Here is a 22,692-nt window from a genome sequence, read left to right as displayed (position 1 = left end):
TACCGTTACGACTGCAGATAACGACTACTCCAACTATGTGCCAAACACATAGTATTTCCAGTAACCAAGTTGTAAATAAGTTTTCTGCAAATAGTAACAAAACAAGAAAAAAAATTGTTACCATTTATTAAAGAATAGTGAGACAAAATTAGATCATAATTAAGGCAATTTTTAGAAGCTAGGCAATTATGTAACAGATTAAATAGAAAAAAACAAAAAATAGCATAACTGTTAAATTTTTTAAGATACAAAATATTGCATTCTGAGTAAAATAATTAAACTTTATTTTGAAACAACTCAATTAATGCAGTTTACATGAATAGCAATGCTAAAGAATGAAAAATAAAAGAACTGATTGATTCTTGCTATTAATAAATTGTTAAGCGGGTAATGGAATAGAGGAATCTGAAACTACTTTAATAGATATTTTATTTTAAAATGATTTGTAATTTTTTTAAAGTATATTTGTATTGAGTGATGAATAAACAAGCTATTTACACGTTAGAAGTTTGATTGAAAAATCACTTTAAGGCAAAACAAATCAAAGGACAAAGAAAGTCAACTTGGAAATAATTAAAAAATATACATATATTATACCAATAAATACAATATTTATAATTATATAAGATTAACAGAATAAATAAAATAAGATCTCAAAAATATTTACAACCGTATTCATAATTATGAATAGCTAGTTTTATATTTCTTTATTACCATTTTTATATTGTGGATATTTACAAGTTGTGACCGGACATTTGGGGTCAGTAGCTTATGGAAACGTTCATGGTACTGCAGCAAGTGTCCGAGTGCAAGCTGGAGAAGTGTCGACCCAGTGGGTAGAATAGAAAATGACGTTATTATTTCCTGGTTCAGTAAATCTAAGGAATTTTTCCAGGTATTGCAAAAAGACTGAACCACAGCCCGAGATTTATCTACAAAATTAAAATTATCGTATTATTATTAAAATTATCGTTATTCAGTAGATGAAAATTTTTGAAATTAAAAATAAGGCAGATAAAGTTTTCAATGTTTTGTTTATAATTTTATTATTTTGACATCCTTCCTAAATTTAAACAATTTATTCTAAGACATAATAGCCATTCGGGACAATCTCATTCTACATTACCAAGCTAAGTTGGAATTTAGATCAAAGTACACTAGTTTATGCATCTTCACAGATGAGTAGATGACCATGAGAGTGTGCCCACTTCATGGTGCTCCCACCGCATTTCTCAGCGACATTGTAAGCGATTTGGTACGTGCTTGAGGTGATTCATAGAGGATCTGCATTCTTGTATTGTATCCCTTAGCATGGTTACTGCTGACCATTACAGGTCTTCCGTCGACACTTTGTTATCTTGTTTAAAAGATACCATGAAGGGGGATTAAAAATAGGCCATGCGAGGTTGGCACACAGACACAGACAGAGGGAAAGAAGGTTGCTCAACGTGTCCCACCTAATTGAAGGGTACATTTCCTTCTCTATATAGATAGCATGGCAGAGTGTATCTGCATGTCCTGTTTCGATTCTTCGAGGCAAGATGGTTGTTTTACTGTATATAGTACTGATATAAGTGTTGTTTTGTGTTCCCTAGAGTGAATGTGTATAGTGAGAGGGTCGATGATGGAATATTGAGTACCCATCGATGTTCATTTAGGTTAGTTATATAATAGGTGTAATGGGTGATGGAGGAATGTCGAGTACTCCACCTCCTAACTGAGTGAATGGTAAATAAAAAAGAATGTATTTAAGAGTGAGTGAGAGTCTGAATGGGCTTGGATCTAGGAACTGACCTCATTGGGTCTGAAATGACCTAGCTATTGGTAGACCCTGGAGCCCAACTTCAGCGGCTGGATGTGCAAGACCGACATCTGACCCTTGACTGGAAACACCCAGGGGGTGATTCTTGACGCCTGCATGTAATTTATTGCAAATTACAAATGCTGATTGCCGGTGAACTGCAAGAAGTGGTAGGCTCAATTCTGTACACACGTGTATGTATGTACATGTGTGCACAGATCTGAGTGTATACAAATCAATAATCAGTAATAAAGTGATAATCATAACCATATCAACATAATTATAATTTATTGAATAGTTGTTGAATACTTCATTAATGAAGAACAATGGGCCACAAGAAAAAAAAGTATGAAAAAATATAAAAGTCAAATTCAAAGTTTTTTCTTTTCTATCATGTAAAATATTCTGACATCAAAATCAATAAATCCACTTAAATGGGACACAAAATATGAATCATTATAATTATATTAGTGTAATTTACCTTCATATTTTTTAAGCACTTCAGGGTTGTCCTGATGGGGCTCGACCTCCTTCACAAACTGAATCATGTCACCAAAATGAGGTGATAATACTTCTTCGACGTACTCGTTGCTCCTTTGTTGGAGTAGTTCTTTAATACATTCCACCTCTTTGCAATTCTCTCTCGTTCTTTCCTAAAATCTCAATTTTTATTCTAATTTTCTTACTTTCATTTTTCAACTCACCATAAGAATTCCCAAGATCATGTCATAGTTGTTGATTAGAAAAACAAGCTGCTGGGACCTCAGGTCAAATATTCCTGCCATACTCAGTAAGAAAAGCTGTACTTCCTCTAAGAGCTGGGCGAGGAGCCTGCTCACCAATTCATTTGGAAATGTCTCACTTATGCTGACTATTGCCCCGCTGAATTCGGCATATCTTCGAGCAATCTAATAAAACCCATCATTAATAAATGTACATAAATTTAGAAAGGAAACACTGACATAATGAGGTTTCATTTCCTTTCCAAACTTTGATGTCTCACAATCTTTTATACTTTTGATATTTAATCGGAAAACATGCTCAAACCTAAAAATTAAGAGTTTAAGAATTGTGTAATACTGAAATTAAAATGAGTAAGTCGATTGATGTACCTGGGCCAAATTATGCTCTGAAGCGAGTCCCAATAATCATCCAATGCTGGCACAGCTCTTTTATGACATAACATTTGGTATCTGAGAACTAATTGTACACAAAGGAAAAGAGAAATTGTGTCATAGGATGTGTTGACATACGTCTCCAAATTTTTCTACAAATTATTTACACATATAAAATCTATTTTAAGTGTGCGAAACAAAACTAAAAATATGTTTTTCTAGTTATAAAGTAAAAAAGACTAAAGAATGATAGATAAGATTAAGAAATGAATAATACTGTTTTAGCTCTTTGCCTCTAGTATTTGCTAGTATTCTCTGATGGAGTGAAAATATTTTGTAATGGTAAAACATTCTTTTCCATCTCAATATAGAATACCGATGTTGTTTCAGAGTTCGCCCAAGCTCAGTACAAGAAAAACAAGTCTCACCATTTCTACAGCTGAATTGCTATTTTTTAAATGTACCTCTAATAAACTCATAGTTTTCCCCATTATTCTAGAGAATAAATCCATAGCCTTAGAGCCCTTTACTATGAAGAAGTCACAGATAAACAGAAACTCCCGGCAAGCGTTGTCGACAAGAGCATATTGCTCGCTCCGGAATAGCGCTTCATAAGGGAACCTCTGGTCTGCTTTTTGAGCCGAATGCGGGATAATTATAGGTGCATCGAACTGACTGGTTAGAACCTCGGCACGGTTCCCTATTGTGAACACCGTGCTCTTCTGTTTAAGTGATGACTTGTGAAAAAGACCCCGAGAGCCTGTTTCCTCGATTCCCATTAGGTCATCCTTCGTAGCAGCATTCTCATACTAAAACATTTTTAATGTTCTAATTTTATTCAACACATTTAATATTATGACTTACCACTAATTTACTAAGTAGTGATGAGTATGATTTAAAATATGAGTAATAAATTTTAGACATTGTATCCGTGTACTCCTCACATATTTCTCTAGCAACTTCCCTTTCGTTTGTTAGTACAAACTCATAAAAGAACCTAAACAAAAAATTTTGCCACATGGTATGAATGCAAATAGTTTAATATTTAAATTATTATACATTATTCTGTGCCAACATTGCTAGCAATAATCAGTTGCCCTCGGTGAAGACAAGAATACAAGAGGAAGGAGATAAACTAACACATTTTATCTTTTAAAATTTTTGTTTGAACTTAACTTGAATGAACACATCAGTCCAATTTGATTGAACTTGACAAAAACTTATGTTTATATAGAAAATTTACAAATTAAATTTAAATTATCTTGTCTAATAATTAAGAATGTTCCTGCAGCAATTCATTAAAACATTGTAAGTAGCGATTTGGTAAACAATGTCTTATAATCTGGAAATGAATAGAGCAATTGTTTTAATGAAGGGGCAAAAATATATATCTGTCATAATAGATAATATAAAATATATTTATAAATTTTTTATTTTATAAAAAGTAATTTAAAAAAAATTACTTACTTGTATTTTAGCATAGCATTTTGAGGTATTTGATAATTAGCCATCGGCTTGCGAAACTTGGATATCTGTTCAAGGAGGTATGCTCTTATTTTAGTTACAGCTTTGATTTTGAGATTTTCCAGTGTCTCTCTGACGTCCTGACAACATTTAACATCTTTTCCGCTTTGCTCCTTGACAAAACTGATTTTATGATTAAGGCTCAAAAGGTGTGAGATGAAATCTTTGTCAGTTACTGGATCTTCTAAAATACCGCTGAAAATAATTTAAAAACCTACAATTATTATTGGTTGGTTTTTTTGAAAAATTTATATAGGCTCAATTAGGCCAATATCACAAAATTTAATATATATACAATAATAGGTTTAATAAATAAATTTGTGTAGTAAATCTACAAAGATATAGAATTACACCAGTTTCCTCCAGAAATTGGAATAGGGGACCTAACGATTTGCTTCCTTACTAGAGCACAATTCTTATGTCAGGTGACATTCCTACTCACTCCTTTTATGGAGCTAAGGGATGACACCGTTCAATTATTGGGGAAACATTGAGCAACCTTTCTCTGCATGCCGGGCAGATATGTAGGCTTTGGCCCAAAAGTAAGTGTCCATGTGTCAACCATGTGTAGTCAATTATGAGTCTGGGTTAGGACAAAGCGTCGTCTATGCTTCAGATTCCCCAGAGGCCACCTACCTTTTCCACCTTCACCTTTTCTTTCCATATTCTTAATTTCTTACTTAGTGTCAGCAGGTCAGATTGTGATAGTAAGGTATGGTTTATCTGAGACATTCCAACTCAGCATTATTATTAAATAAGTTTACATAGTTGAATGTATGTATGGAGTGCCGTAGTTTAAGAGTCAGACCCTCAGCTAGTAGATCGCATGATTGTGGGTACGATTCCCACTGTCATCTTTGGATTTTTCTGATGCATAAGGTTATTGGTGGCTGCAATGAAAGTTGACAAGGTATTCATCAAAGGAAGGTTTGGCAGGCCCTTCAAAAATGAGTCTCTTTGATGCAATAACACAACTCACCAAGGGCTCAATTTACACAAGTCTTGTTGTGAGCATCCAAAACGGAACCAGGAAGGAGTATAATACGCTGGAAAGCTGCAGGGCAAAGGGCGAACTCTAGTTCCTGGTATTCATAATCAATAAAAATAAATAAATGTAAGGAACTTGATTATAGTTTCTTTTCATACATCATTTTGCTTTGAATAAGGTGAATGCCTCTAGTTGACAGAATAATGTAAACAAGGTAAGTCGGCAAATTCAATCTGTAACTTCGGGATAAGGAATCATGTTGAGCCAGGCTTGGTCAGGAAGTGGAGCATTGTTAACATGCCATGCCTGGGCGAGGAGATTGGTGGTGATACCAGCTTACGAGCTCAGTCCCCTGTCTTGACCACTCACAGACCTTCCTTACTGCAAGTCTTAACATGTCCCTTATCCAATTGTGATGTATGTGTGTAAAAAATGACAAGTTTATAAAAATATTATTTACATGAAAGTGTTATCTTAAAAAAGATTTATTGAAATACAGTTAAACAACAACTGGACATGTTATAACTACAAATTTGACACACCACTTAATTTGTTTAGTTTAAAAATGAAATTGATTGTCTTTCTACATTAGTTACAGCTATCGCAGTTAAAATAATTTTGGTATACTATGTTAACTTTTGTACTGATTAATCCTATGTGTACAAAAAGAAGTGTTGTGCCCTTCCATTCTGTTACACCTAAAGATCGCTTTCAGTTAATCTTTTATCTTTTTCCTTCGTTGAATTCATTTGATAGGGTTCGCAACAGCAGAGGTTGTATCAACCCTCGGGGTGCCGGTGTTTTTGAAAAAAAGCCCCTTTGTAAGTATGTCGGGTTCGAATCCAGTGGCCTTGCATTCAAACCCAGGACCTTTACCTTACAGTGATGAGCGCCGTGTCAAAGACTAAACCTTGCGGCCACCGACGCCCCCCATTTGATACTATTCTTATTCCTAAACCTTTTTCAATGGCCCCGGCCAGACATCTGATTGAATATGATAGTACCTGGGTCATTACATTATTAGAGGAAGGATACAACCAGCGCGAAGTCGCACAGAGACTGAGTGTAAATCACTCCACAATAGGTTTGGCGGTTCAGAGAAAGATGGCTTCACACTAAAAGGCCAGGACAGGGTCATCGTAGGTCTACGGACAAGAGAGATAAGAGATTCATCCGTCATCAGGCTCTATGAAACTGCAGCATATGGGGAATGAGATAAGAAATTAAGAAATCTGATAAGGCAAATCCAAAATGTTTCAATTTCCTCCAGGACTGCAAGAAGGCTCAATGCAAATAACCACAGGGCCCGGCATCCGGCTCTTGGACATCTTCTTATCATAGCTCAGAAACTGGCCAGGCCTCAATTCACATGGAAACGATTTGGACATTGGAAGATTAGGGACAAGTCTCTTTACAAATGAGGTGAAATTTGGCCCCAAATCTTCAAATGGGCATAATTTCATATGGAGATGCTCAGGAGAAAGGTATGCCCCATGCAGTATGGTTCCTCAGAAGGTCATGTGGTGGGTCATTGACATTCTGGGGTAGCATGTCCTTGGAAGCCCGCAACGAATTGGTTGTTTTGTGAGGAATATCTTTTACTTCACAGGGGTACTGATGATTGACAAGAAATAATCAAACATGTAGGGCCATAGTCCAAATTTGAACCTGATGGGACCAACTCAAGTAACGAGTACGATGGCCAAACCAAGGCCCTAACACTACAAGAGTTGGAAATGACTGTTCTTGATGAATGGGAGAGAATTCCTCAGGATTTTATCAAAAATATTTTCCAAGGAATAGAAAGGTGTTTAATGGACGTGATTCATGCCAGAGTTGAAAATACTATTAAAGGGGACAAAAATGTTTTAAAGATTTTTTTCTTTACTCAATAACTGCTTTTCTCGAATAAGGTAATAAACGTTTTCTTTTTAAATATCTTATTTTTACAACCAAACCTATTTTTGTAATGTAAAATATGAATAAACCTAAATATATTAAAACTTAAGGATGGTGCATTAATTTTGTCCATCAGTTGGCAAAATGGTAAAACATGTCTTTAAGAAAAAACCAGTGAGAATGAGCAGACCTTAATAATTTAGACATTTTGCAGAGAAGTTGGTGTACCAATTCATGTAAAGAAGGCTCAAACAAAAATTGACCTAACTCACATAATTAGAGATTCTGGTATTACGATATCTTCAATAAATTGGCTCAGCTGTCCCCTGACCGCCTGGCGGTTGTGGAGTTGCTGGCGCATTTCTATCGATCGCTTTTGCAGGCTCACTATCTCAGAACTGATGCTGCCAAGGTCTGTTTGAAAGTTGAGAAGCATCGATTCCATCCTCTGCGGACATACCGAAAATAACATTTCGATTAAATTTCATTGCATCTTTCGGCACCGTACAAACCTCGAGTATGTTGTCGCAGTCCACAATCTGATTGTGCAGGCTGACTATGTTTTGGCTCTCTTTGATATAATCTTGAATCGACTTGTTCTCCACCTCTTTCAACTGCTTTTCGATCTGCTTCGAATACTGCCTTAAGTCAGTGCCAGTTTTAAGCACCTCTTGCACCACTTCGTCTTCCAGATAGTTTTCCAGGGCTTCGTCGGTCTGCTTCCCTTCTCTTTTCATCATTTTGGCTCCTCTCGACTTAAATTTTCTATATTTATCTGAATACACACACAACACAGAAAAAATAAATAGATAAGAACATATAAACAGACTGTGTAACAGTGCTGTACGCTTCACGATTGAGGCTACAACCACAGAACCATCTCATTAACCATCTGGACACTGGTTGACCCAAGTTTAAAACATACATCACTTATAACAAAAAATTGCACTACAATATTATTTAATTAATTTTCCAACTTAATATAGCGTTGGGTTGTATATGTTGAGCAATTACTGAATTAGATTCTTATTATTATGAATTTATTTATATTTAAACCAAAGACAAAATTTCAGAAAAAATAATTTTTGTCTTCCTCCTGATTTCCCTTTCCTGCAACAAAACATTATTTTTGAAAAAATACCTTTATCCATAAAAAAAAAATTAAAAAATAAAGAAAGAAAGAAGAAATGATTACGCTCGGTGGTTCCAGTCATTTCCCCGGAGAATAATATTTTTCTGTTTATACACTTTCTTTATGCCAGGATCTCCTCTCACCAGCTTAAACAAATGTTTGAATTAAGATTAATTATACAGAGCAAATTTTGAACGTTGCATTTTAAAGCTTTTAGTCAAACATTCATATCACAGTACTCACTATTTGAACTATAATCTGGTGAACTTGCCTAAGTCGTGTATGTCCTCTCTTCAACTTGTTTAACTCCTATATGCTATCTACCAAACTGAAACAATCCAGTAATTTATAAAAGAATAGCAGTTTTGTCCGGTATACCTCAGGGGTCGTTATTTGACCCATTTCTTTTCAAAGTATATGCTAATGATCTTTCTCCTAGTTTTTACTTAATACTTTAGTTAAGTTCTCCCTCTTTGCTGATAACCTGAATGTCTCAATTGCTATCTTCCGTTTAGCATCTGCAAAAATCTTTAAATAATCTTATAGAGTGGTTTATAATGCAATGACATGGAATTAAATATAAGTAAGAGTAAATTTATAAGTAGTACCTTACAAGACATCCAATTGTACAAGCTGCCATTAAAGACCTTGGCATCACCTGCGCTATTTAACTTTCAATGCACTTCATAATTAATAAGGCTAATCAAATTTTAGAGTTTCATACCTAGAAATACAAAATATTTCAAGGATGCAGAAGCAATGATTGTATTTTAAGACTATTTTATCCATCCCATTTTAGAATACTGTTCAGATGTTTGGTCACCACGTCAGAAAATACTTATACAATAGAAAACATACAGCGATGATTTAGTCACAATCTTTGGTTTAAAACCCTGTTAGGCTTTATGAGGCAGGATTTATCTGTAAACCCTATTGTTGGAAAAATACGCCAAGATAGAGTAACAACCTCAGAAAAATGGTGGTTGTTGTCTGAGTTTGTGGACACATCGACCTAGAGGGTAAAGAATGTGCAGACGAGGTGGTGAAGCTGGGACGTCCCATCCTCCAGACTGGACCATCTGATCAGATCCTTTGATGCTAACCGAGTTGTAGAAGAATGTGATAAAAGAATGATGGCAATTTCAGTCCGAGAGGCTCTTGCATATAAGGAGCACGACCTGTAGATAGCCCCCCAAGAAAATGAGCTGGAAATGTGGAATTGTTACCTGACTGTTACCTTACCTGACTAAGAATAGGTCATATGTGGTTGGCATATGGGCTCCTGCTCTTAGGCCAAAGCCCATGCATGTGCCCCTTATGCAGAGTAAGGTTGCTCAATGTGTTCCACTTAATGCCTCAATGTGCCTTGGCTTCTTAAAGAGAGCGTGTAGGCATGCTACCGGATTTAGGAATGGTTCTTGGGCACAGTAGAATGTTCTGGGCCCCTGTTCCACTTTTTAGAGGAGGTGAGTTTATTATTTTTTTAAAATTGTATTTATGTTTTATGTGTTTTATCTGAGTGCATGTATTTATTATTGTGAGTGGTGTAATATACCATCACCATCACCGCTCAAGCAGTGTGTGTGTGTGAAATTAAAGTACTCCATCGAAATTTAGATTAGCATAATACTAATGTGTGTAGTCAATGGAGGAATATCGAGTACACTCTACTGACTAATCAGAAAGAGTGCAATATACACAGGTGAGAATATATTTATTTGTACTTCTAGTTAGTTTTAGGTTAGAATATAGTTTGGAAGCATTGGGGGTTGAAATGACCTAGCTTTTGACATCCGTGTTAGAACCTAACCCCGTTGGTTGGGAAGGGATGATCTCCTGGGTATTTGGGTATTAAGGGAGATACTAGCAACCCAGCTGCATAATGGGGTGAACTCAGCTGAGGTATGGACTCTAAGGACAGGACATGGGGGAGTGACAACCCTTCTGGGTGAAAGTTGATTTACTATTTGGATTTCCCAAGGGTATAAATAACAATACAAAAGTAAGACGTATTATTTTATTTTGTTCTAGAGGAGTAAATTTTAAAGCTTATATAGAAAATTAAACTGCTCTCTCTGCAAACAAATTCGGATAAAATCTTAGACCTTCTATCGACTCATCACGGCAGATATAACCCAATTTTTCAGTGGTCGCAAGCCTTTCTTTAGCCAGAAGAATAGAAATGTTGGAGGCGTGTGACACTTCTTCTGGACTCAAACTGCCATTCTCCTTGAGCTGTGGAAGATAAAGATGAAAAAAAAAAGATCAAACTTCTTACATGATTTTTTTTTGGAATATACAGGGTGTGCTTAACTTCTGCCCACCTAAACAAAATCTCCAACTTCTTCAATCATTCACCAATTTATTTATTTATCATTTTAACTGATAATAAAGTACTAGTTCATTGTACTAAAAGAAAAAAAATTCAAAACAATTTCTTCAAACAACATCGATTAACAGGATGCTTTCAGTCCAAACTGGGAACAGTGTTAAACTCAACCTGTACTGTACCTGGCTTACCTGAGCTAAAGTGGCCTCAACGACAGATGAATCATTGAGAGACTGTAACTGCAACACCATCACGCCACTATCGAATGTCCGTAGCTTAATGGGGAGGTTGAGCTTCTCTAACGTCTTGCTCGCTCGCAGCATATCCTCGGGTGAAAGCAGCTCAAGGCCCCTAGCCCTGTTCACTCTGCAGAATGCGTCAGCAAGGGACATCATACCGCCTTGCTCCTTTATAGGGCCTTCGAGAATTTCGACGAGCTGCCTCGCCAAATTTTCAATGTAGGAACTCTCACTTGAAAATGTATCTCTTGTCACGGGATCATCGATCCCAAGGCTCAGAAGGTACGATTTGAACTGAATGGTTTCATTTTCAGTAATGTTCCCTTGTTTTTCCTGAAATATTTTACATTTATATTTTCATCATATTTAGTTCAATTTTATCATTTTTAAATAGAATATTACTCTAATTTTTGTTGATATTGTTTTGGAAAGCGTCACCATATCCTTAGCCATATTCATAAGCTTGTTCAAATCTTTAAAAGCTGCTGAAATGCTTTCATCAGTAGCTTTTTGTTTTTCTTGAATCGTCCTCTCAATTCCAACTATGCCTGTTCGTGTTTTTATTTCTGGCTAAACAAAACAAGTTGGATATTTTATTTATTTTGAAAACATTATTTACTATAAACACACACAATATTTTTAATTTTTCTTTGATAATCTTGTCAAGCCATGTCATACTAATTCTCTATTCATGCCAACATTGTTCTTAATTCTCTAAAAATATTTCCAAACAGTAATTATGTTTGCAATAGTTTAAAAAAAAATGTTACTAATGCTCTCATAAACTCTAGATTCTCCAAATTCACTTATTAATTGTTATGATATTCTAATCTTTGTGATGGCCAGAAAGGGAGTGTTTGCAGGGATCGATTTACTCCCAAATTAAAATAAAACCAAAAATATCCTAGAGGAATTAAAGTGAAATAAAAAGAAAGATAAATCACATCCTCAAAAGTTTATTTTGAAAGTTTACGTTATATACTCCTGACCCAACACCTTTAGAATGTACAAGCTAGCCCAAAATTACCCATCATCAAAATTAAATTAGAAACCAAAAATATGGTGGGGGATTCGTACCGAACATCACTTCGGATAATAAGGAAAGTAAGGTGTAATTTCTCATTATATAGGATGCAGGGGGTTTCTACAGTTAAATCTAACATAGTAATGTCAAGCCTTGCTTATAATAGTGTGGTACATTAATATATACAGTAGATTTATACCGTTATCTATGGGGGATACATACCAAGCATCACCACAGATAATGAATGAATGAAAAAGTACTTTATAAGATAAACAAAAGAGAGTAAAAAAATATTGTACATAACCAAAAAGCACATAACAGCAATGGTTAACAACTGTCTGCCGGAGTCGGACTATAAATTTTTAATAAACAAGGAAAACATTTCTTCTTAAGGAATAAGCAAAAGAGAGAGAAAAAAGCTATGTAAGTAAACTAAAAAAATAACATATCTATTTATGCACATATAAATAACCAGGGTGCCTCTGATATATATACAGTAAACATTTAATAAATAAAAAACAAGCATTTTCCTAGTTCCAGGCTTCCATCGCAAACTTTACTAGATTTAAAGACTCTGGGTTATTTAATAAAGAGATTAGGTGCTCTCTTGTCAACGTGGGCAAGCCTATATGCCGTGCTTGGAATTCCGCTAAAACTGGGCATTCTGCTAGAAAATGAAAACAATCTTCTCGAGCCTGCCTGTTGCAGAGAGAGAGCACTTATCGGGAACTATTGACTCTTGTGGGGTTATAATTAAGGTAAAGTAACATGCACCTAATTTTGAAAAACCAGCGAGCTAGCGGAATAGACGGAATTTTAGAAATTTGCGCTATGTTCAAGAAAGGTTGATTGATATGAAGGTCCTTATACAGCAAAACCCTAGAGGAATTTTGAGCATGAAGGAGACATTTTACTGCCACAGATAATGAGAACTGCAGATAATAGGAAACACCTCGAATTTCAGGCTTTGAAGCATTTTCTTCTACCTGCATACCAACAAGACACTTTCTGTATCGCATGTGTGTACTGTCATTGTTATGTATCAACTTATGTACACATATTTCAGCGGTTTTTGTTTTCTATACAAAAATACAATATACACTACCTACTAGATAAAGCTTACTCCCCGGAGGAAAACAATATGTACATCAACAAGTATGCACCTATGCATGACATCGCAACAAATAAGAAAAAATTATTAAGGGCTTAAAAAAGGTAAAATTATAAAAAATGTAAGATAAAAAACTAGGGGGTAACAGTTGATGAGTGAAAGCATGGAAATGTGAGTTTATTGATTTGAAAATGAGCTTCAAATGATTTTTCAGCAATGTTTCTTGTTAAAAACAAAATTAAAAATTTGGCACTGTATTTTAATTACTTATATGGCCAAGAAATGAATCGCGATAAATGGTAAACTTTTTTATTTAACAAATTACCAATTTGGCTTTTGTGGGTGGTGCAGTTGCAAATTGCTGAGGTAGAATTTCCCATTTCTTCAATGCTAATGTGTTCCTGAGCAAGTTCACAAACCTATCCTCGAGCCCATCTTTGAATGACAGTTTGACAAAATTGTATGGGCTCACTTGAACCGGGCCAGATTTCTTGTCTGCAAAAAAAAATTAATTTCCTGCTAAATGATCAATAACGCAGAAAACTTACCGACTCTTGCTGCCGAGAGATGTAGAACTAGCTTGCTCGATCTTGTGAAAGCGAATGCACTGGGGATCTCCTCTTCGATAAAGACGACATAGTAAAGAGGAAGCGACAGGCACATCAACCCTTGATCTATGGTGCCCGGTGATGCCCACCAAATCCTGTGAGTGGTCAAAACCAGCTCGCCTCCTTCATGTGAAGTCTTTTGTGGAAAAAGCAAAGAGAATGATCAGTTTTTACGGATAACGTAATGAAATACCTTCTGATCGCCATCGTATAGCTTAATGTTCCTAGCCCTGGTCACATGGTCCTCGTTGTATTCCAGTACGGGTATGGTATATTCGAATCTGTCCATCGGCGAAGCTGCACTCGACCTCTGTTGAGGTCATAGCTTTTCAAACATCACAACAAACTAGTGTCAAAACTAAAAGTGTCAGGTTTCATCCTTGTTTCTGCAAAGTGAGTCGGCTGATGTGAAGCCTTCTGCAGTCATTCCTCCTATCAGCCACAACTTTGTTTACGTTATGTAAAGTTTCCAAATTCCAATACCGGTTCCGTGATAAGGGGGTAGTTTTGGATTTTCAACATTTTTAATCCTCTTCGCCTCACTATAGCTTTATACAAATGAAATTACATTTAGAATGCCAATTGTTCTTTTTGGCCATCAGCAGTTTCTCTTGGAGTTCATCCGTCGACGTGAAGTTGGAGGACATCGAAGTTGAAGGTCCCGGTTTAACTCCCGATCTCATCGTTCTGCCCGTCCGCTATTTCTTCATCTACTTAAGAGGGCGGAATTACACTGGGTAAGTGACATTGTTGGTGACCAGGAGATCAAAGACCCTCCACCGGCAGAGAGAGGGTCTTACGAAAGAATAACTGAATTGGGCAAATCAGGGATTCAGTGATTTACATGCATATGAAGTAGAAAATTTCAGTGAACATCAGAGGAGTGATAGGACTGGTCACTGGCATCGAGATAACATCTTCATAACATGGGCATATGTAACGATGATTCATTTGCAAATTATGTAATGCGGAGGAAGAAACAGCCACCCATTTCATCTCTGAATGCGAAGCAACGCCTCATTAGAGACATAACCTACATAACCTAGCATATAGAAGAAACCTAGGAATAGAAATTGTAGCAGCAACAGTCGATGACCTAATACTTCTTAGAAGAAGGATTGGATCGATTGCACTGAACTAGGGGACTAGGGAGGTGCAATAAGTCGTAAGGCTGCAGTGTCTGAGGAGCTTACTGCTTCCAAGTATCCTCATCACCATCATGAAGCACTCACTAACGGAGAATTAAATCAAATCAAAGCCAAAAGAGGATGAAGAAGAGGATAAAATAGAAGCAAAACATGAATAGACAATACAAAATTTTGGAAAAATAGATCAAAAGTTGAAAGACAAAATCATATTATGTGATCCAATAATTTAACATGACTGCTAACTCAAGCAATGGACCTTCTCCAACAAAATTTCCAGCAGTTGAAAAACAGGACAAAGCCTCCTGTAATAATGTTCTTTGGTGGTCACAACGCTTGCTTGCAAAAATCACCCACTTTGGTATTTTGGTCACCTGGGGTCCGAAACTAGTCTTATTATGCTCCAAAGTTATGCTCAAGGTGCTATCAACAACATGGTCATTTCAATTTCCAACACCTGCAGTTTATTTATTGCATGCATGCAGTTATTTACATACCTTTCCTCAAGTAGACTGATGGAGTACTACTTCATCACTCTTTATCATGCAAATAAACAACTATATATCCAATACCTAGTGTAATTGAGGTTTGATGGGTGAGATTTGATAACATTACGGTTAAGATATTGACAAAGTGCTCATTACTGTAAGGTAAAGGTCCTGGGTTGCAAAGTAGAACCACAGAGCCGCTGGATACTACCTGACATACCTACCAATGGGCTTTTTCTCAAAAATACTCACACCCCGAGGGTGGGGCTTTGGTGATTCATCACAATTTACTTCTAACTGTGCAATTTAATATATCTTCTTTATAAATTTTAACTTTTTTAGGTCCAAATATTTTTTTCTCATTTATTTCATTGTCATGCATAGGTGCACACCTGTTGATTTGTAGTGGGAGGTCATGGAATCAGTGACACCAACGACCTGACTCTGGCATGGGTCCCTGGGCATTCAGGGCATAAAGGCAATGAAAAGGTTGACATGTTGGAGCCAACATGGACTCTAGGTCCCGAACCCTAGTGTGGTCTAGCATCTTGCCCCCAAAGAGGATATATATTATAATGGATCCTTAATGAGTCCATAGTTTGATGGAATAACACTCAACGCATGAGGCGTGCAAATTTTTTAAATTAATTAATAATAAATTAATAATTAATTTTTTATTTTTAAAAATTGTTATTCTCCTTAGTCAGATTTCTGCTTTTAGTCTATTCCAGTGATTTCTAAACTGTGCGCCTCGAAAATGTTCTATAAAAATTATTATTATTTTTACATTTATAAAAAACCTAAAACCTAAACTTCCTTTATAAAACCGTAAAATCTTAGACTCCTAAGTGTTTTCAATTATTTCATTAAAAAAAAAAAATCTCTTTTATGTTTCCTATTAAGTGGCTTTTCAAAAGGCAAGTTTTTCGATTTCATAAGAAAGTCAGGCGTTTTGATTATTTAGTAAATAAATTTGCAACCAAATTATAGGTTTAGATACATCAATGCTTTTCTGAATTGGAAATGAATTACTACTACTATTAGTACTTACTACTTACTGCAGTTTTCGCCCAGATAGACCATTGTTTTGACTTGGGGCGCAGCAAAAAATCCTGATATATTATGGGCGCTGGAGACTGAAAAGTTGGGGAACCGCTGGTCTATTCAAACAGATATACATTTTTTAGTTCTTTGACTGCTAAAAGAAAATCGGCCGATGTAAGATTGTATTATGAAACACAAATTAAAATGAGTGATCATAATTACATAATTATGAAAATTGTATGGTAAACGGTGTATATGCCTCGACATAGTTAAACTAAACATTTAGAGAAAAACAGGGATTAAGCTGCCGAGGGAAAGAAGCTTTGTTTGTTGGAATTTCGTAGAAATTACCCATTCGCTCAAAGTACGTTCCCGACGGTCAGTATTCTTCCCTATAGTTAAGTTTAAGAAGGTACGTGCTTTCCAGGCAAGAAAAGAGCTGGGGAAACCGCCAAATAGTGCTCCTCCAGCGTGAAAACAAAAGGGCTCACATTTCAAGTCAGCCCACATCAAATATCATTGAACTGGAAGTTGTACTTTGCTCTCACCCCCTGATATTGCCGAGCCGGTTATCCACTTACCGTGGTTCATATCTTATTCTACCCAAGGATTAACAAGAGCGATTAAAGCCTAAATGTAATAAGTTTCTAAAGACACACAAACCGACAAAAAAAATGTGACTAGGGCGATGATTATTTATTTGTTTATTTGTTTAAAAGAGAGAAATCCTTCTCAGGTATCTAGGGAATTTACGGATAATCGACATATTTTTCTAAACTGAAGAATATAGATTTTTTATATCTACATTTAGTTTTTTTAAGAGCTACTTTAGAAACTATTAATGGATCTATAAAAACTTTTGTCTGGCTGTTAATTTATACCCTTCAATAAAATTTAATTTCTTTCAATTTTATAATAGTGACCAGTCTCATAGCCGGTAGATATATTATTGAATTGCGACTTTTGTGAGAATAATCCAGGATTTTGAAGTTAATCTGCGGCTAAATTTTCTCCTTTGTGTAGGTCTGTGTAGGTGCAGATTTGTGCAACTAGGAGAGGAAAAGCCGCAAGCAAGATCCTACACTAAGGAGCAAGATTAACAGCCTGAAGTTGGCTAGTGAATTATAAAAAAACAAAAGCACAATAGATCTACTCATTAAGGCGCAGAAGGCTTTGTGGCCACTTGTTTTATCCCTATTCCTACCCTTATAGGTGCATATCTGTTGATTTATATATGTATATATTGTTTTCCTGTGTGGAATAAACTTTATGTATGTTACCGTACATTGTATTTCTCTTATTGAAAAAGAAAAAATGTCTATGTCTACATAAGTTCATATATAATATTGATGATAGACACATGTAATACAGAAAGTGTCTGATTGGTATGCAAATAGAAGAAAATGCTTGGAAGCCTGAAATTCAAGGTGTTTCTTACTATCTGCGGTCTACTGATATAATGTAACCAGACTATTGCAAGCAATGATGTTCTGATGGTATCTCATTACTATATTTTCAAGAATTTATTTTGAAATTGCATAATGTAGTCATAGCATCCTGATTACTTTAATATGTAATGAATGTTGGTCCTGAGGGTAAAAATAAATTATGTAAGTTATTTTCTAAGTATACTGTTATATAGGGACCCAACAGCCTACGAAATACTTTCAAAACGTGATTGCTCAATGTTCTCAATACTATGCACCAAGTTATCACATTTTGATAATTGAAAGATCTAATCTTTGGGTTAGCCCCAATTTAAAGTTAACCAAATATATGTTTCAAATTTGACATATTTGCAATATATCTGAGAAGCTGGATTTTTATTTTGGCTTAAATCCATTTTATATATAAAGTGTGAATGCTTTACATTCAGTTTGCTGGTTTGTTTGGTTTGTTAGCCAATTTTGGGGGAGTTGTATGGGTGATTTAATTGTTTATTTGTGGTGGGAGATTTGTTTTACAAGTTATTGCAATATGTGGTAGGCTTTTCTTACTTCTCTCGTGATGAAATCATTTGAGATTATTTAGAAATTGTGAGATGCGGTCTGGTGTGATGTAGGTTTCAGAAAAACTTTTCTTTATTGTGCCAACGTTTCGGTCTTTATTGAGATCATCTTCAGAGCTTGGGATTTACAAACATTGTTTACATTTAACAAATACATGAAGGATGTGGAAAAAAGTGAATTTATACAATGCAAAATATATTTTTTATATGTAATCAAAGTATTTCTACTCAACTCAAAGTGTTTGTCTTCTGTGTAATTGTGCCATTCTTGCGTGGCACATGACAGCTAGACTAGCTTTTGTAATGCTTTAGTCGTCCCCTGTTCTGATGTTTTGAGTAAATGGTTTTGAGTAATTGGCTTTGACTTTTATTGTATGTCATACTGATATTCATTTTGTGAATATTGAGAGTCAATGTTAATAGTGTCAATTAGAGTAAATGTGTAATGTGTAAAATGTAAATGTGGTAGGTTCAAAGATGCATTGAATATTCGACCACTCTACTTTGAGTGAATGGTATGTTAATAGGAAAAAATTTAAAAATGATTGTGGGTGCGTCTAAGTTTAAAAATTGCATTCAAATGTGGGTTGAAATGACCTAGGTGTTGACAGCCGCTGGAGCTTAACTTTGGTGGTGGGACAGATAAGCACAAGGTTTGAGACTGGACTGCCAAAATCCAAAATGGGTGAGAAGTGATCAGCTCAATTCTGTGTTGTTTCAGCAGGTATTTGTGGTATCTTTGGCTACTGAATAATGTACAGGCCTAATACCAATATAATTAATTTTGGATGCAATAAATATTTTCTTATCTTTCTTAATAATCAAATTATTATATGCTCTAGATGTTGTTGCCCTGAGGATTAATAATATTCAATAATAGCAATTATTTGGTAAAGAGTGTACAACTTGAAAATTAATTATATGACTGAAGTTGTGTTTAGGTTAGCTTTGAAGGCTTTTTCTTTAAACCATTTTTATTGTAATATGAAAAACGGTATAGTATTGACTATGTAATAAAATTATTATCTGTTTGCAGTGATGAGGTGGTAGATGTTAAAGATGTCGAAGTGACAATAAAGGGGGAGCATAAGGAGAGAAACTGCCGAGTTATGACCAGCATGCTGGATCGTAGAGATAGTTCATTCATCGTACGATATAAATTATACGAGACTTGCAAAAACTTACATATCAGTATACAGTACAAATCTAAACATGTGGCAGGCTCACCTTATTTCGTTAAAGGTAGGTCTTGGCAGCTGATGTCAGTTAGTATATTTGTCGTGTTGGGATGTGGCTGATGACATTAGATGCCACATGATTGAGATATATTAAGATTTGAGTTTTAATTTTGATTATCTGTTTAAGGTACGGTTCTTCACGATGACTGCTTTTGCCCTGAGCCATTTATAACAACAATGCTTGAAAATTACGGTTGCAAACAATTTAATCAAATTCATTATGACCTAAGCAGATTCAAGAGTTTTTCGTTTGACAAAAATTTTGACATATTGGTTAAACGGTTTAAAAACTCCCATTTAACTAGTGTGTGCCATTATGTTGTTAAAAACAATGAGGTAATGTACAATACAAATAAATTGTGCAATTTTTCTCTGAATAAGTGATTTAGGTTTACAGGAATTGTTATGGTGAGCATGTAGGCTTTCGAATGTTTATGGACACTTTATTGTTATCCCTGACCCGGAAAGTGGAACTTCCGGACATGGAGTTCTTCTCCAACCTTGGTGACTGGCCATTAGAGAAGTTGTCAAACAAAGTGGTGTTTCCAATGTTTTCCTGGTGTGGTTCAAAAGAAACGGCTGACATTGTAATGCCAACTTATGATATTATGGAATCATCTTTGACCATGGGAAGGTTGGTATTGTTTTAAAAATTGTTCTTTTATTAATGTAAAATAATGAAATAAACAACGGATTGCAAATTGGAATTATTTAGAGTGACCCTAGACATGCTGTCAGTGCAGGGAAACATAGAAAAAACCTGGAAAGAAAAAGAGGAAAAAGCATTCTGGCGTGGGAGAGATGCAAGTAGGGAAAGGCTCAAATTGATAGATATTTCAAGAAGTCACCCAGATCTTTTTAACGCTTCATTGACAAACTTCTTTTTCTTTAAAGATGAAGAAAAATTTTATGGACCTAAAGCTAAACATGTATCATTTTTTAAATTTTTTGATGTAAGTGGTTGCAGTTTAAAGATTTAATTTAAAAAATTGAAACGTATAATTTAAACAATAATAATTGTTTTTATTTCAGTACAAATATCAAATCAATTTAGATGGAACAGTAGCAGCCTATCGGTTTCCATACCTGTTGGCTGGTGATTCCTTGGTACTCAAGCAAAATTCACCTTATTATGAACATTTTTACAGTGAGCTCGAACCATGGGTTCACTACGTTCCTGTTAAGAGAGATCTGAGTGATCTGGTCGAAAAGATTAAATGGGCGAAAGAGAACGATGACAAAGCAAAAGCTATCTCGCAAGCTGGGCGGAGGTTTGCAGTTGAAAATCTCCTACCCCAGGACATTCTATGCTATCATGTACAACTATTTTATGTACGTTAAAAATCTGTTATTATACATTTCAGTTCATTCAAACTCTACGTAAATTATTTCAGGAATGGAGCAAACGATTACTGTCGAAAGTAGAAATTAAAAAAGGTATGGAGCGTGTTCAACAGAGTATTGATAAAGGTTGCTGTCATAGATTAAAAAAGGACGAATTGTGAGTATTGACATGCAATGTACAAGTAGCTGATATTATTGAGAATAAGTCTGTGCATATCTTATATAAAATGAAAATTACAATGTTAAGGTTAATTTTTATCAAATTCCTATTTAAAAATATAAGTATTCTAGTTATGTGGCTTAAGTAGTTTGTATGTAGGTAGTGAAATTAATTTTATTCATTAAATATTTATCAATAATGAAATGTTATCACTTAAACTAGTTGGTTGTATATTTATATGTGGTAGTTGTTATGTTTTTGTATTTGATATTGTCATTATTTGACCATTAGTTTTTATAATTTGTGCCATGTTTTCAATGTATTTCTTCCTAACTAACGGTTATATTGCTTAGAATGTTAAAAAATAAATAAAACATTAATTTTTCAACACATTAAATAAAATATATTTTTTGAAATATATGCTGATGTTCATTTTTCCTTTTAATATTACCTTAATGATTTATAAGTCATCATAAGTAGTATATAATTTATCAGGTAGATGAGCAAAGTTTGCTGAGCTTTGTTCAAGAATGTTTTTGTTGGATATCAAATGTTAAAAAATGTAAATGATATCAAATGTTTGTTTACACAAAAAAATTATTTATTTACAACTGCTCTTTAAATATGCAACAAGGAAAAATATTGAAACAATGATTATATTGTGTGAATGTGCACACAAGGTATGTATGTATACACAGACACACAAAAGGATGTGTAAGGCGATTATCCAACTCAGTTAACCAACGTGACGATCATTTGGCGACTATCCTTTGTCAATGTTAGGCAATTAAGTTTCTTTGATAATTACCAGAAAAATATCTAAACCAGTTAATAGTTAAAATTTAATTCAATTAATTAAGGTTTTAAGTTGAGATAAAAAAGTCAGTGTCACGAGCGGGATTCGAACCCACGATCTTCGGCTAAATACGCCTCTGCTCTACCACTTGAGCTACCGTGACTTCGATCCCCTCGGACACTAATTTCCCATCTCAACCCCACCTTTTGAATTTTCCCTCCTTTTTGCCATTTTTCAAATGTCGTGTAATTGGATTCAGAGAGGATCGAAGTCACGATAGCTCAAGTAGAGTAGGGGCGTATCAAGCCGAAGGTCGTGGGTTCGAATCCCACTCATGACACTGACTTTTTTATCTCAACTTAAAACCTTAATTAATTGAATGTTATTAATTGGTCAAGCAGACCACAAAAAATAGTGAAGTTAAAATTTAAACTCATTACTATGTTAGATCTTAAAAATTGATAATTGAAGAAGATTATTTGAATAAAAAAGCTTACATTTGGGTCGTAAGGTGATTTAATGAATAACAAACTTTTTAATATGTTTTTATTAACTTTACATATAAAGCGTGTTGTTTCAACATTTCCCACAAGCTCAATGCGACATGCTTTGGCTATGCAAAATTTATACTTATAACAAAACCATTTTTTTTTTAATTTCTTCAATTTCATTCTTTAAAAATATATCTTTATATAATAT

General features: G+C 34.9%; 3 protein-coding genes and 1 long non-coding RNA gene across 5 annotated transcripts; 1 reads left to right on the top strand and 3 right to left on the bottom strand.

The window, feature by feature from the left end:
* Window positions 1-653: 653 nt before the first annotated feature.
* LOC106668839 (vacuolar protein sorting-associated protein 52 homolog) lies at window positions 654-8,206 on the bottom strand. Its single transcript, XM_014397975.2, has 10 exons — window positions 7,840-8,206; window positions 7,600-7,775; window positions 4,384-4,635; window positions 3,781-3,913; window positions 3,381-3,725; window positions 2,914-3,068; window positions 2,764-2,848; window positions 2,506-2,709; window positions 2,283-2,454; window positions 654-932 (listed from the first exon to the last, which is right to left on the bottom strand). Exons 1-10 carry the CDS (start codon window positions 8,065-8,067, stop codon window positions 682-684), a joined length of 2,001 nt encoding a protein of 666 aa, XP_014253461.1. The 5' UTR covers window positions 8,068-8,206; the 3' UTR covers window positions 654-681.
* A 106-nt stretch (window positions 8,207-8,312) lies between these two features.
* LOC106668715 lies at window positions 8,313-9,179 on the bottom strand. Its single transcript, XR_001340792.2, has 4 exons — window positions 9,068-9,179; window positions 8,703-8,987; window positions 8,523-8,605; window positions 8,313-8,437 (listed from the first exon to the last, which is right to left on the bottom strand). It is a non-coding gene; the product is annotated as an uncharacterized LOC106668715 (long non-coding RNA).
* A 1,283-nt stretch (window positions 9,180-10,462) lies between these two features.
* LOC106668807 (vacuolar protein-sorting-associated protein 36) lies at window positions 10,463-14,157 on the bottom strand. Its single transcript, XM_014397925.1, has 6 exons — window positions 13,964-14,157; window positions 13,711-13,906; window positions 13,488-13,657; window positions 11,430-11,597; window positions 10,980-11,360; window positions 10,463-10,694 (listed from the first exon to the last, which is right to left on the bottom strand). Exons 1-6 carry the CDS (start codon window positions 14,057-14,059, stop codon window positions 10,521-10,523), a joined length of 1,185 nt encoding a protein of 394 aa, XP_014253411.1. The 5' UTR covers window positions 14,060-14,157; the 3' UTR covers window positions 10,463-10,520.
* Window positions 14,158-14,253: 96 nt separating this feature from the next.
* On the top strand, window positions 14,254-21,578 carry LOC106668806 (KDEL motif-containing protein 1-like). 2 transcript variants are annotated; one of them, XM_014397923.2, is made up of 7 exons: window positions 14,254-14,507; window positions 19,492-19,697; window positions 19,821-20,029; window positions 20,083-20,327; window positions 20,409-20,646; window positions 20,726-21,025; window positions 21,088-21,578. In XM_014397923.2, the coding sequence occupies exons 1-7, from the start codon at window positions 14,329-14,331 to the stop codon at window positions 21,196-21,198; spliced, it is 1,488 nt and encodes a 495-aa protein (XP_014253409.1). In that variant the 5' UTR covers window positions 14,254-14,328; the 3' UTR covers window positions 21,199-21,578. The 2 variants fall into 2 exon arrangements, with proteins under 2 accessions (XP_014253409.1, XP_014253410.1); XM_014397924.2 differs by lacking the exon at window positions 14,254-14,507 and adding an exon at window positions 18,671-19,396.
* The last annotated feature ends 1,114 nt before the right edge of the window (window positions 21,579-22,692 follow it).

The sequence above is a fragment of the Cimex lectularius genome, unplaced genomic scaffold (genome assembly GCF_000648675.2).
Source record: "Cimex lectularius strain Harlan isolate CLEC.00 unplaced genomic scaffold, Clec_2.1 scaffold25, whole genome shotgun sequence".
Taxonomy (NCBI): Eukaryota; Metazoa; Arthropoda; class Insecta; order Hemiptera; family Cimicidae; genus Cimex; species Cimex lectularius.
This window is presented reverse-complemented; position numbering and strand designations above follow the sequence as displayed.

What these genes read in the sequence shown, in the direction of transcription:
- LOC106668807 (XM_014397925.1), bottom strand. Translation starts at nt 14,059, where the DNA reads ATGGACAGATTCGAATATACCATACCCGTACTGGAATACAACGAGGAC. An exon ending in TCTCTCGGCAGCAAGAGTCG is followed by an intron (nt 13,658 to 13,710) that starts GTAAGTTTTCTG and finishes TTTTTTTTGCAG; the next exon opens with ACAAGAAATCTGGCCCGGTT. An exon ending in CAATATCAACAAAAATTAGA is followed by an intron (nt 11,361 to 11,429) that starts GTAATATTCTAT and finishes AAAATATTTCAG; the next exon opens with GAAAAACAAGGGAACATTAC.
- LOC106668839 (XM_014397975.2), bottom strand. Translation starts at nt 8,067, where the DNA reads ATGATGAAAAGAGAAGGGAAGCAGACCGACGAAGCCCTGGAAAACTAT. An exon ending in CAGAGCATAATTTGGCCCAG is followed by an intron (nt 2,849 to 2,913) that starts GTACATCAATCG and finishes CTTAATTTTTAG; the next exon opens with GTTTGAGCATGTTTTCCGAT. An exon ending in AGTGCTTAAAAAATATGAAG is followed by an intron (nt 933 to 2,282) that starts GTAAATTACACT and finishes TTAATTTTGTAG; the next exon opens with ATAAATCTCGGGCTGTGGTT.
- LOC106668806 (XM_014397923.2), top strand. Translation starts at nt 14,329, where the DNA reads ATGAAATTACATTTAGAATGCCAATTGTTCTTTTTGGCCATCAGCAGT. An exon ending in ATGTTGTTAAAAACAATGAG is followed by an intron (nt 20,030 to 20,082) that starts GTAATGTACAAT and finishes TAAGTGATTTAG; the next exon opens with GTTTACAGGAATTGTTATGG. An exon ending in CATTTTTTAAATTTTTTGAT is followed by an intron (nt 20,647 to 20,725) that starts GTAAGTGGTTGC and finishes TTTTTATTTCAG; the next exon opens with TACAAATATCAAATCAATTT.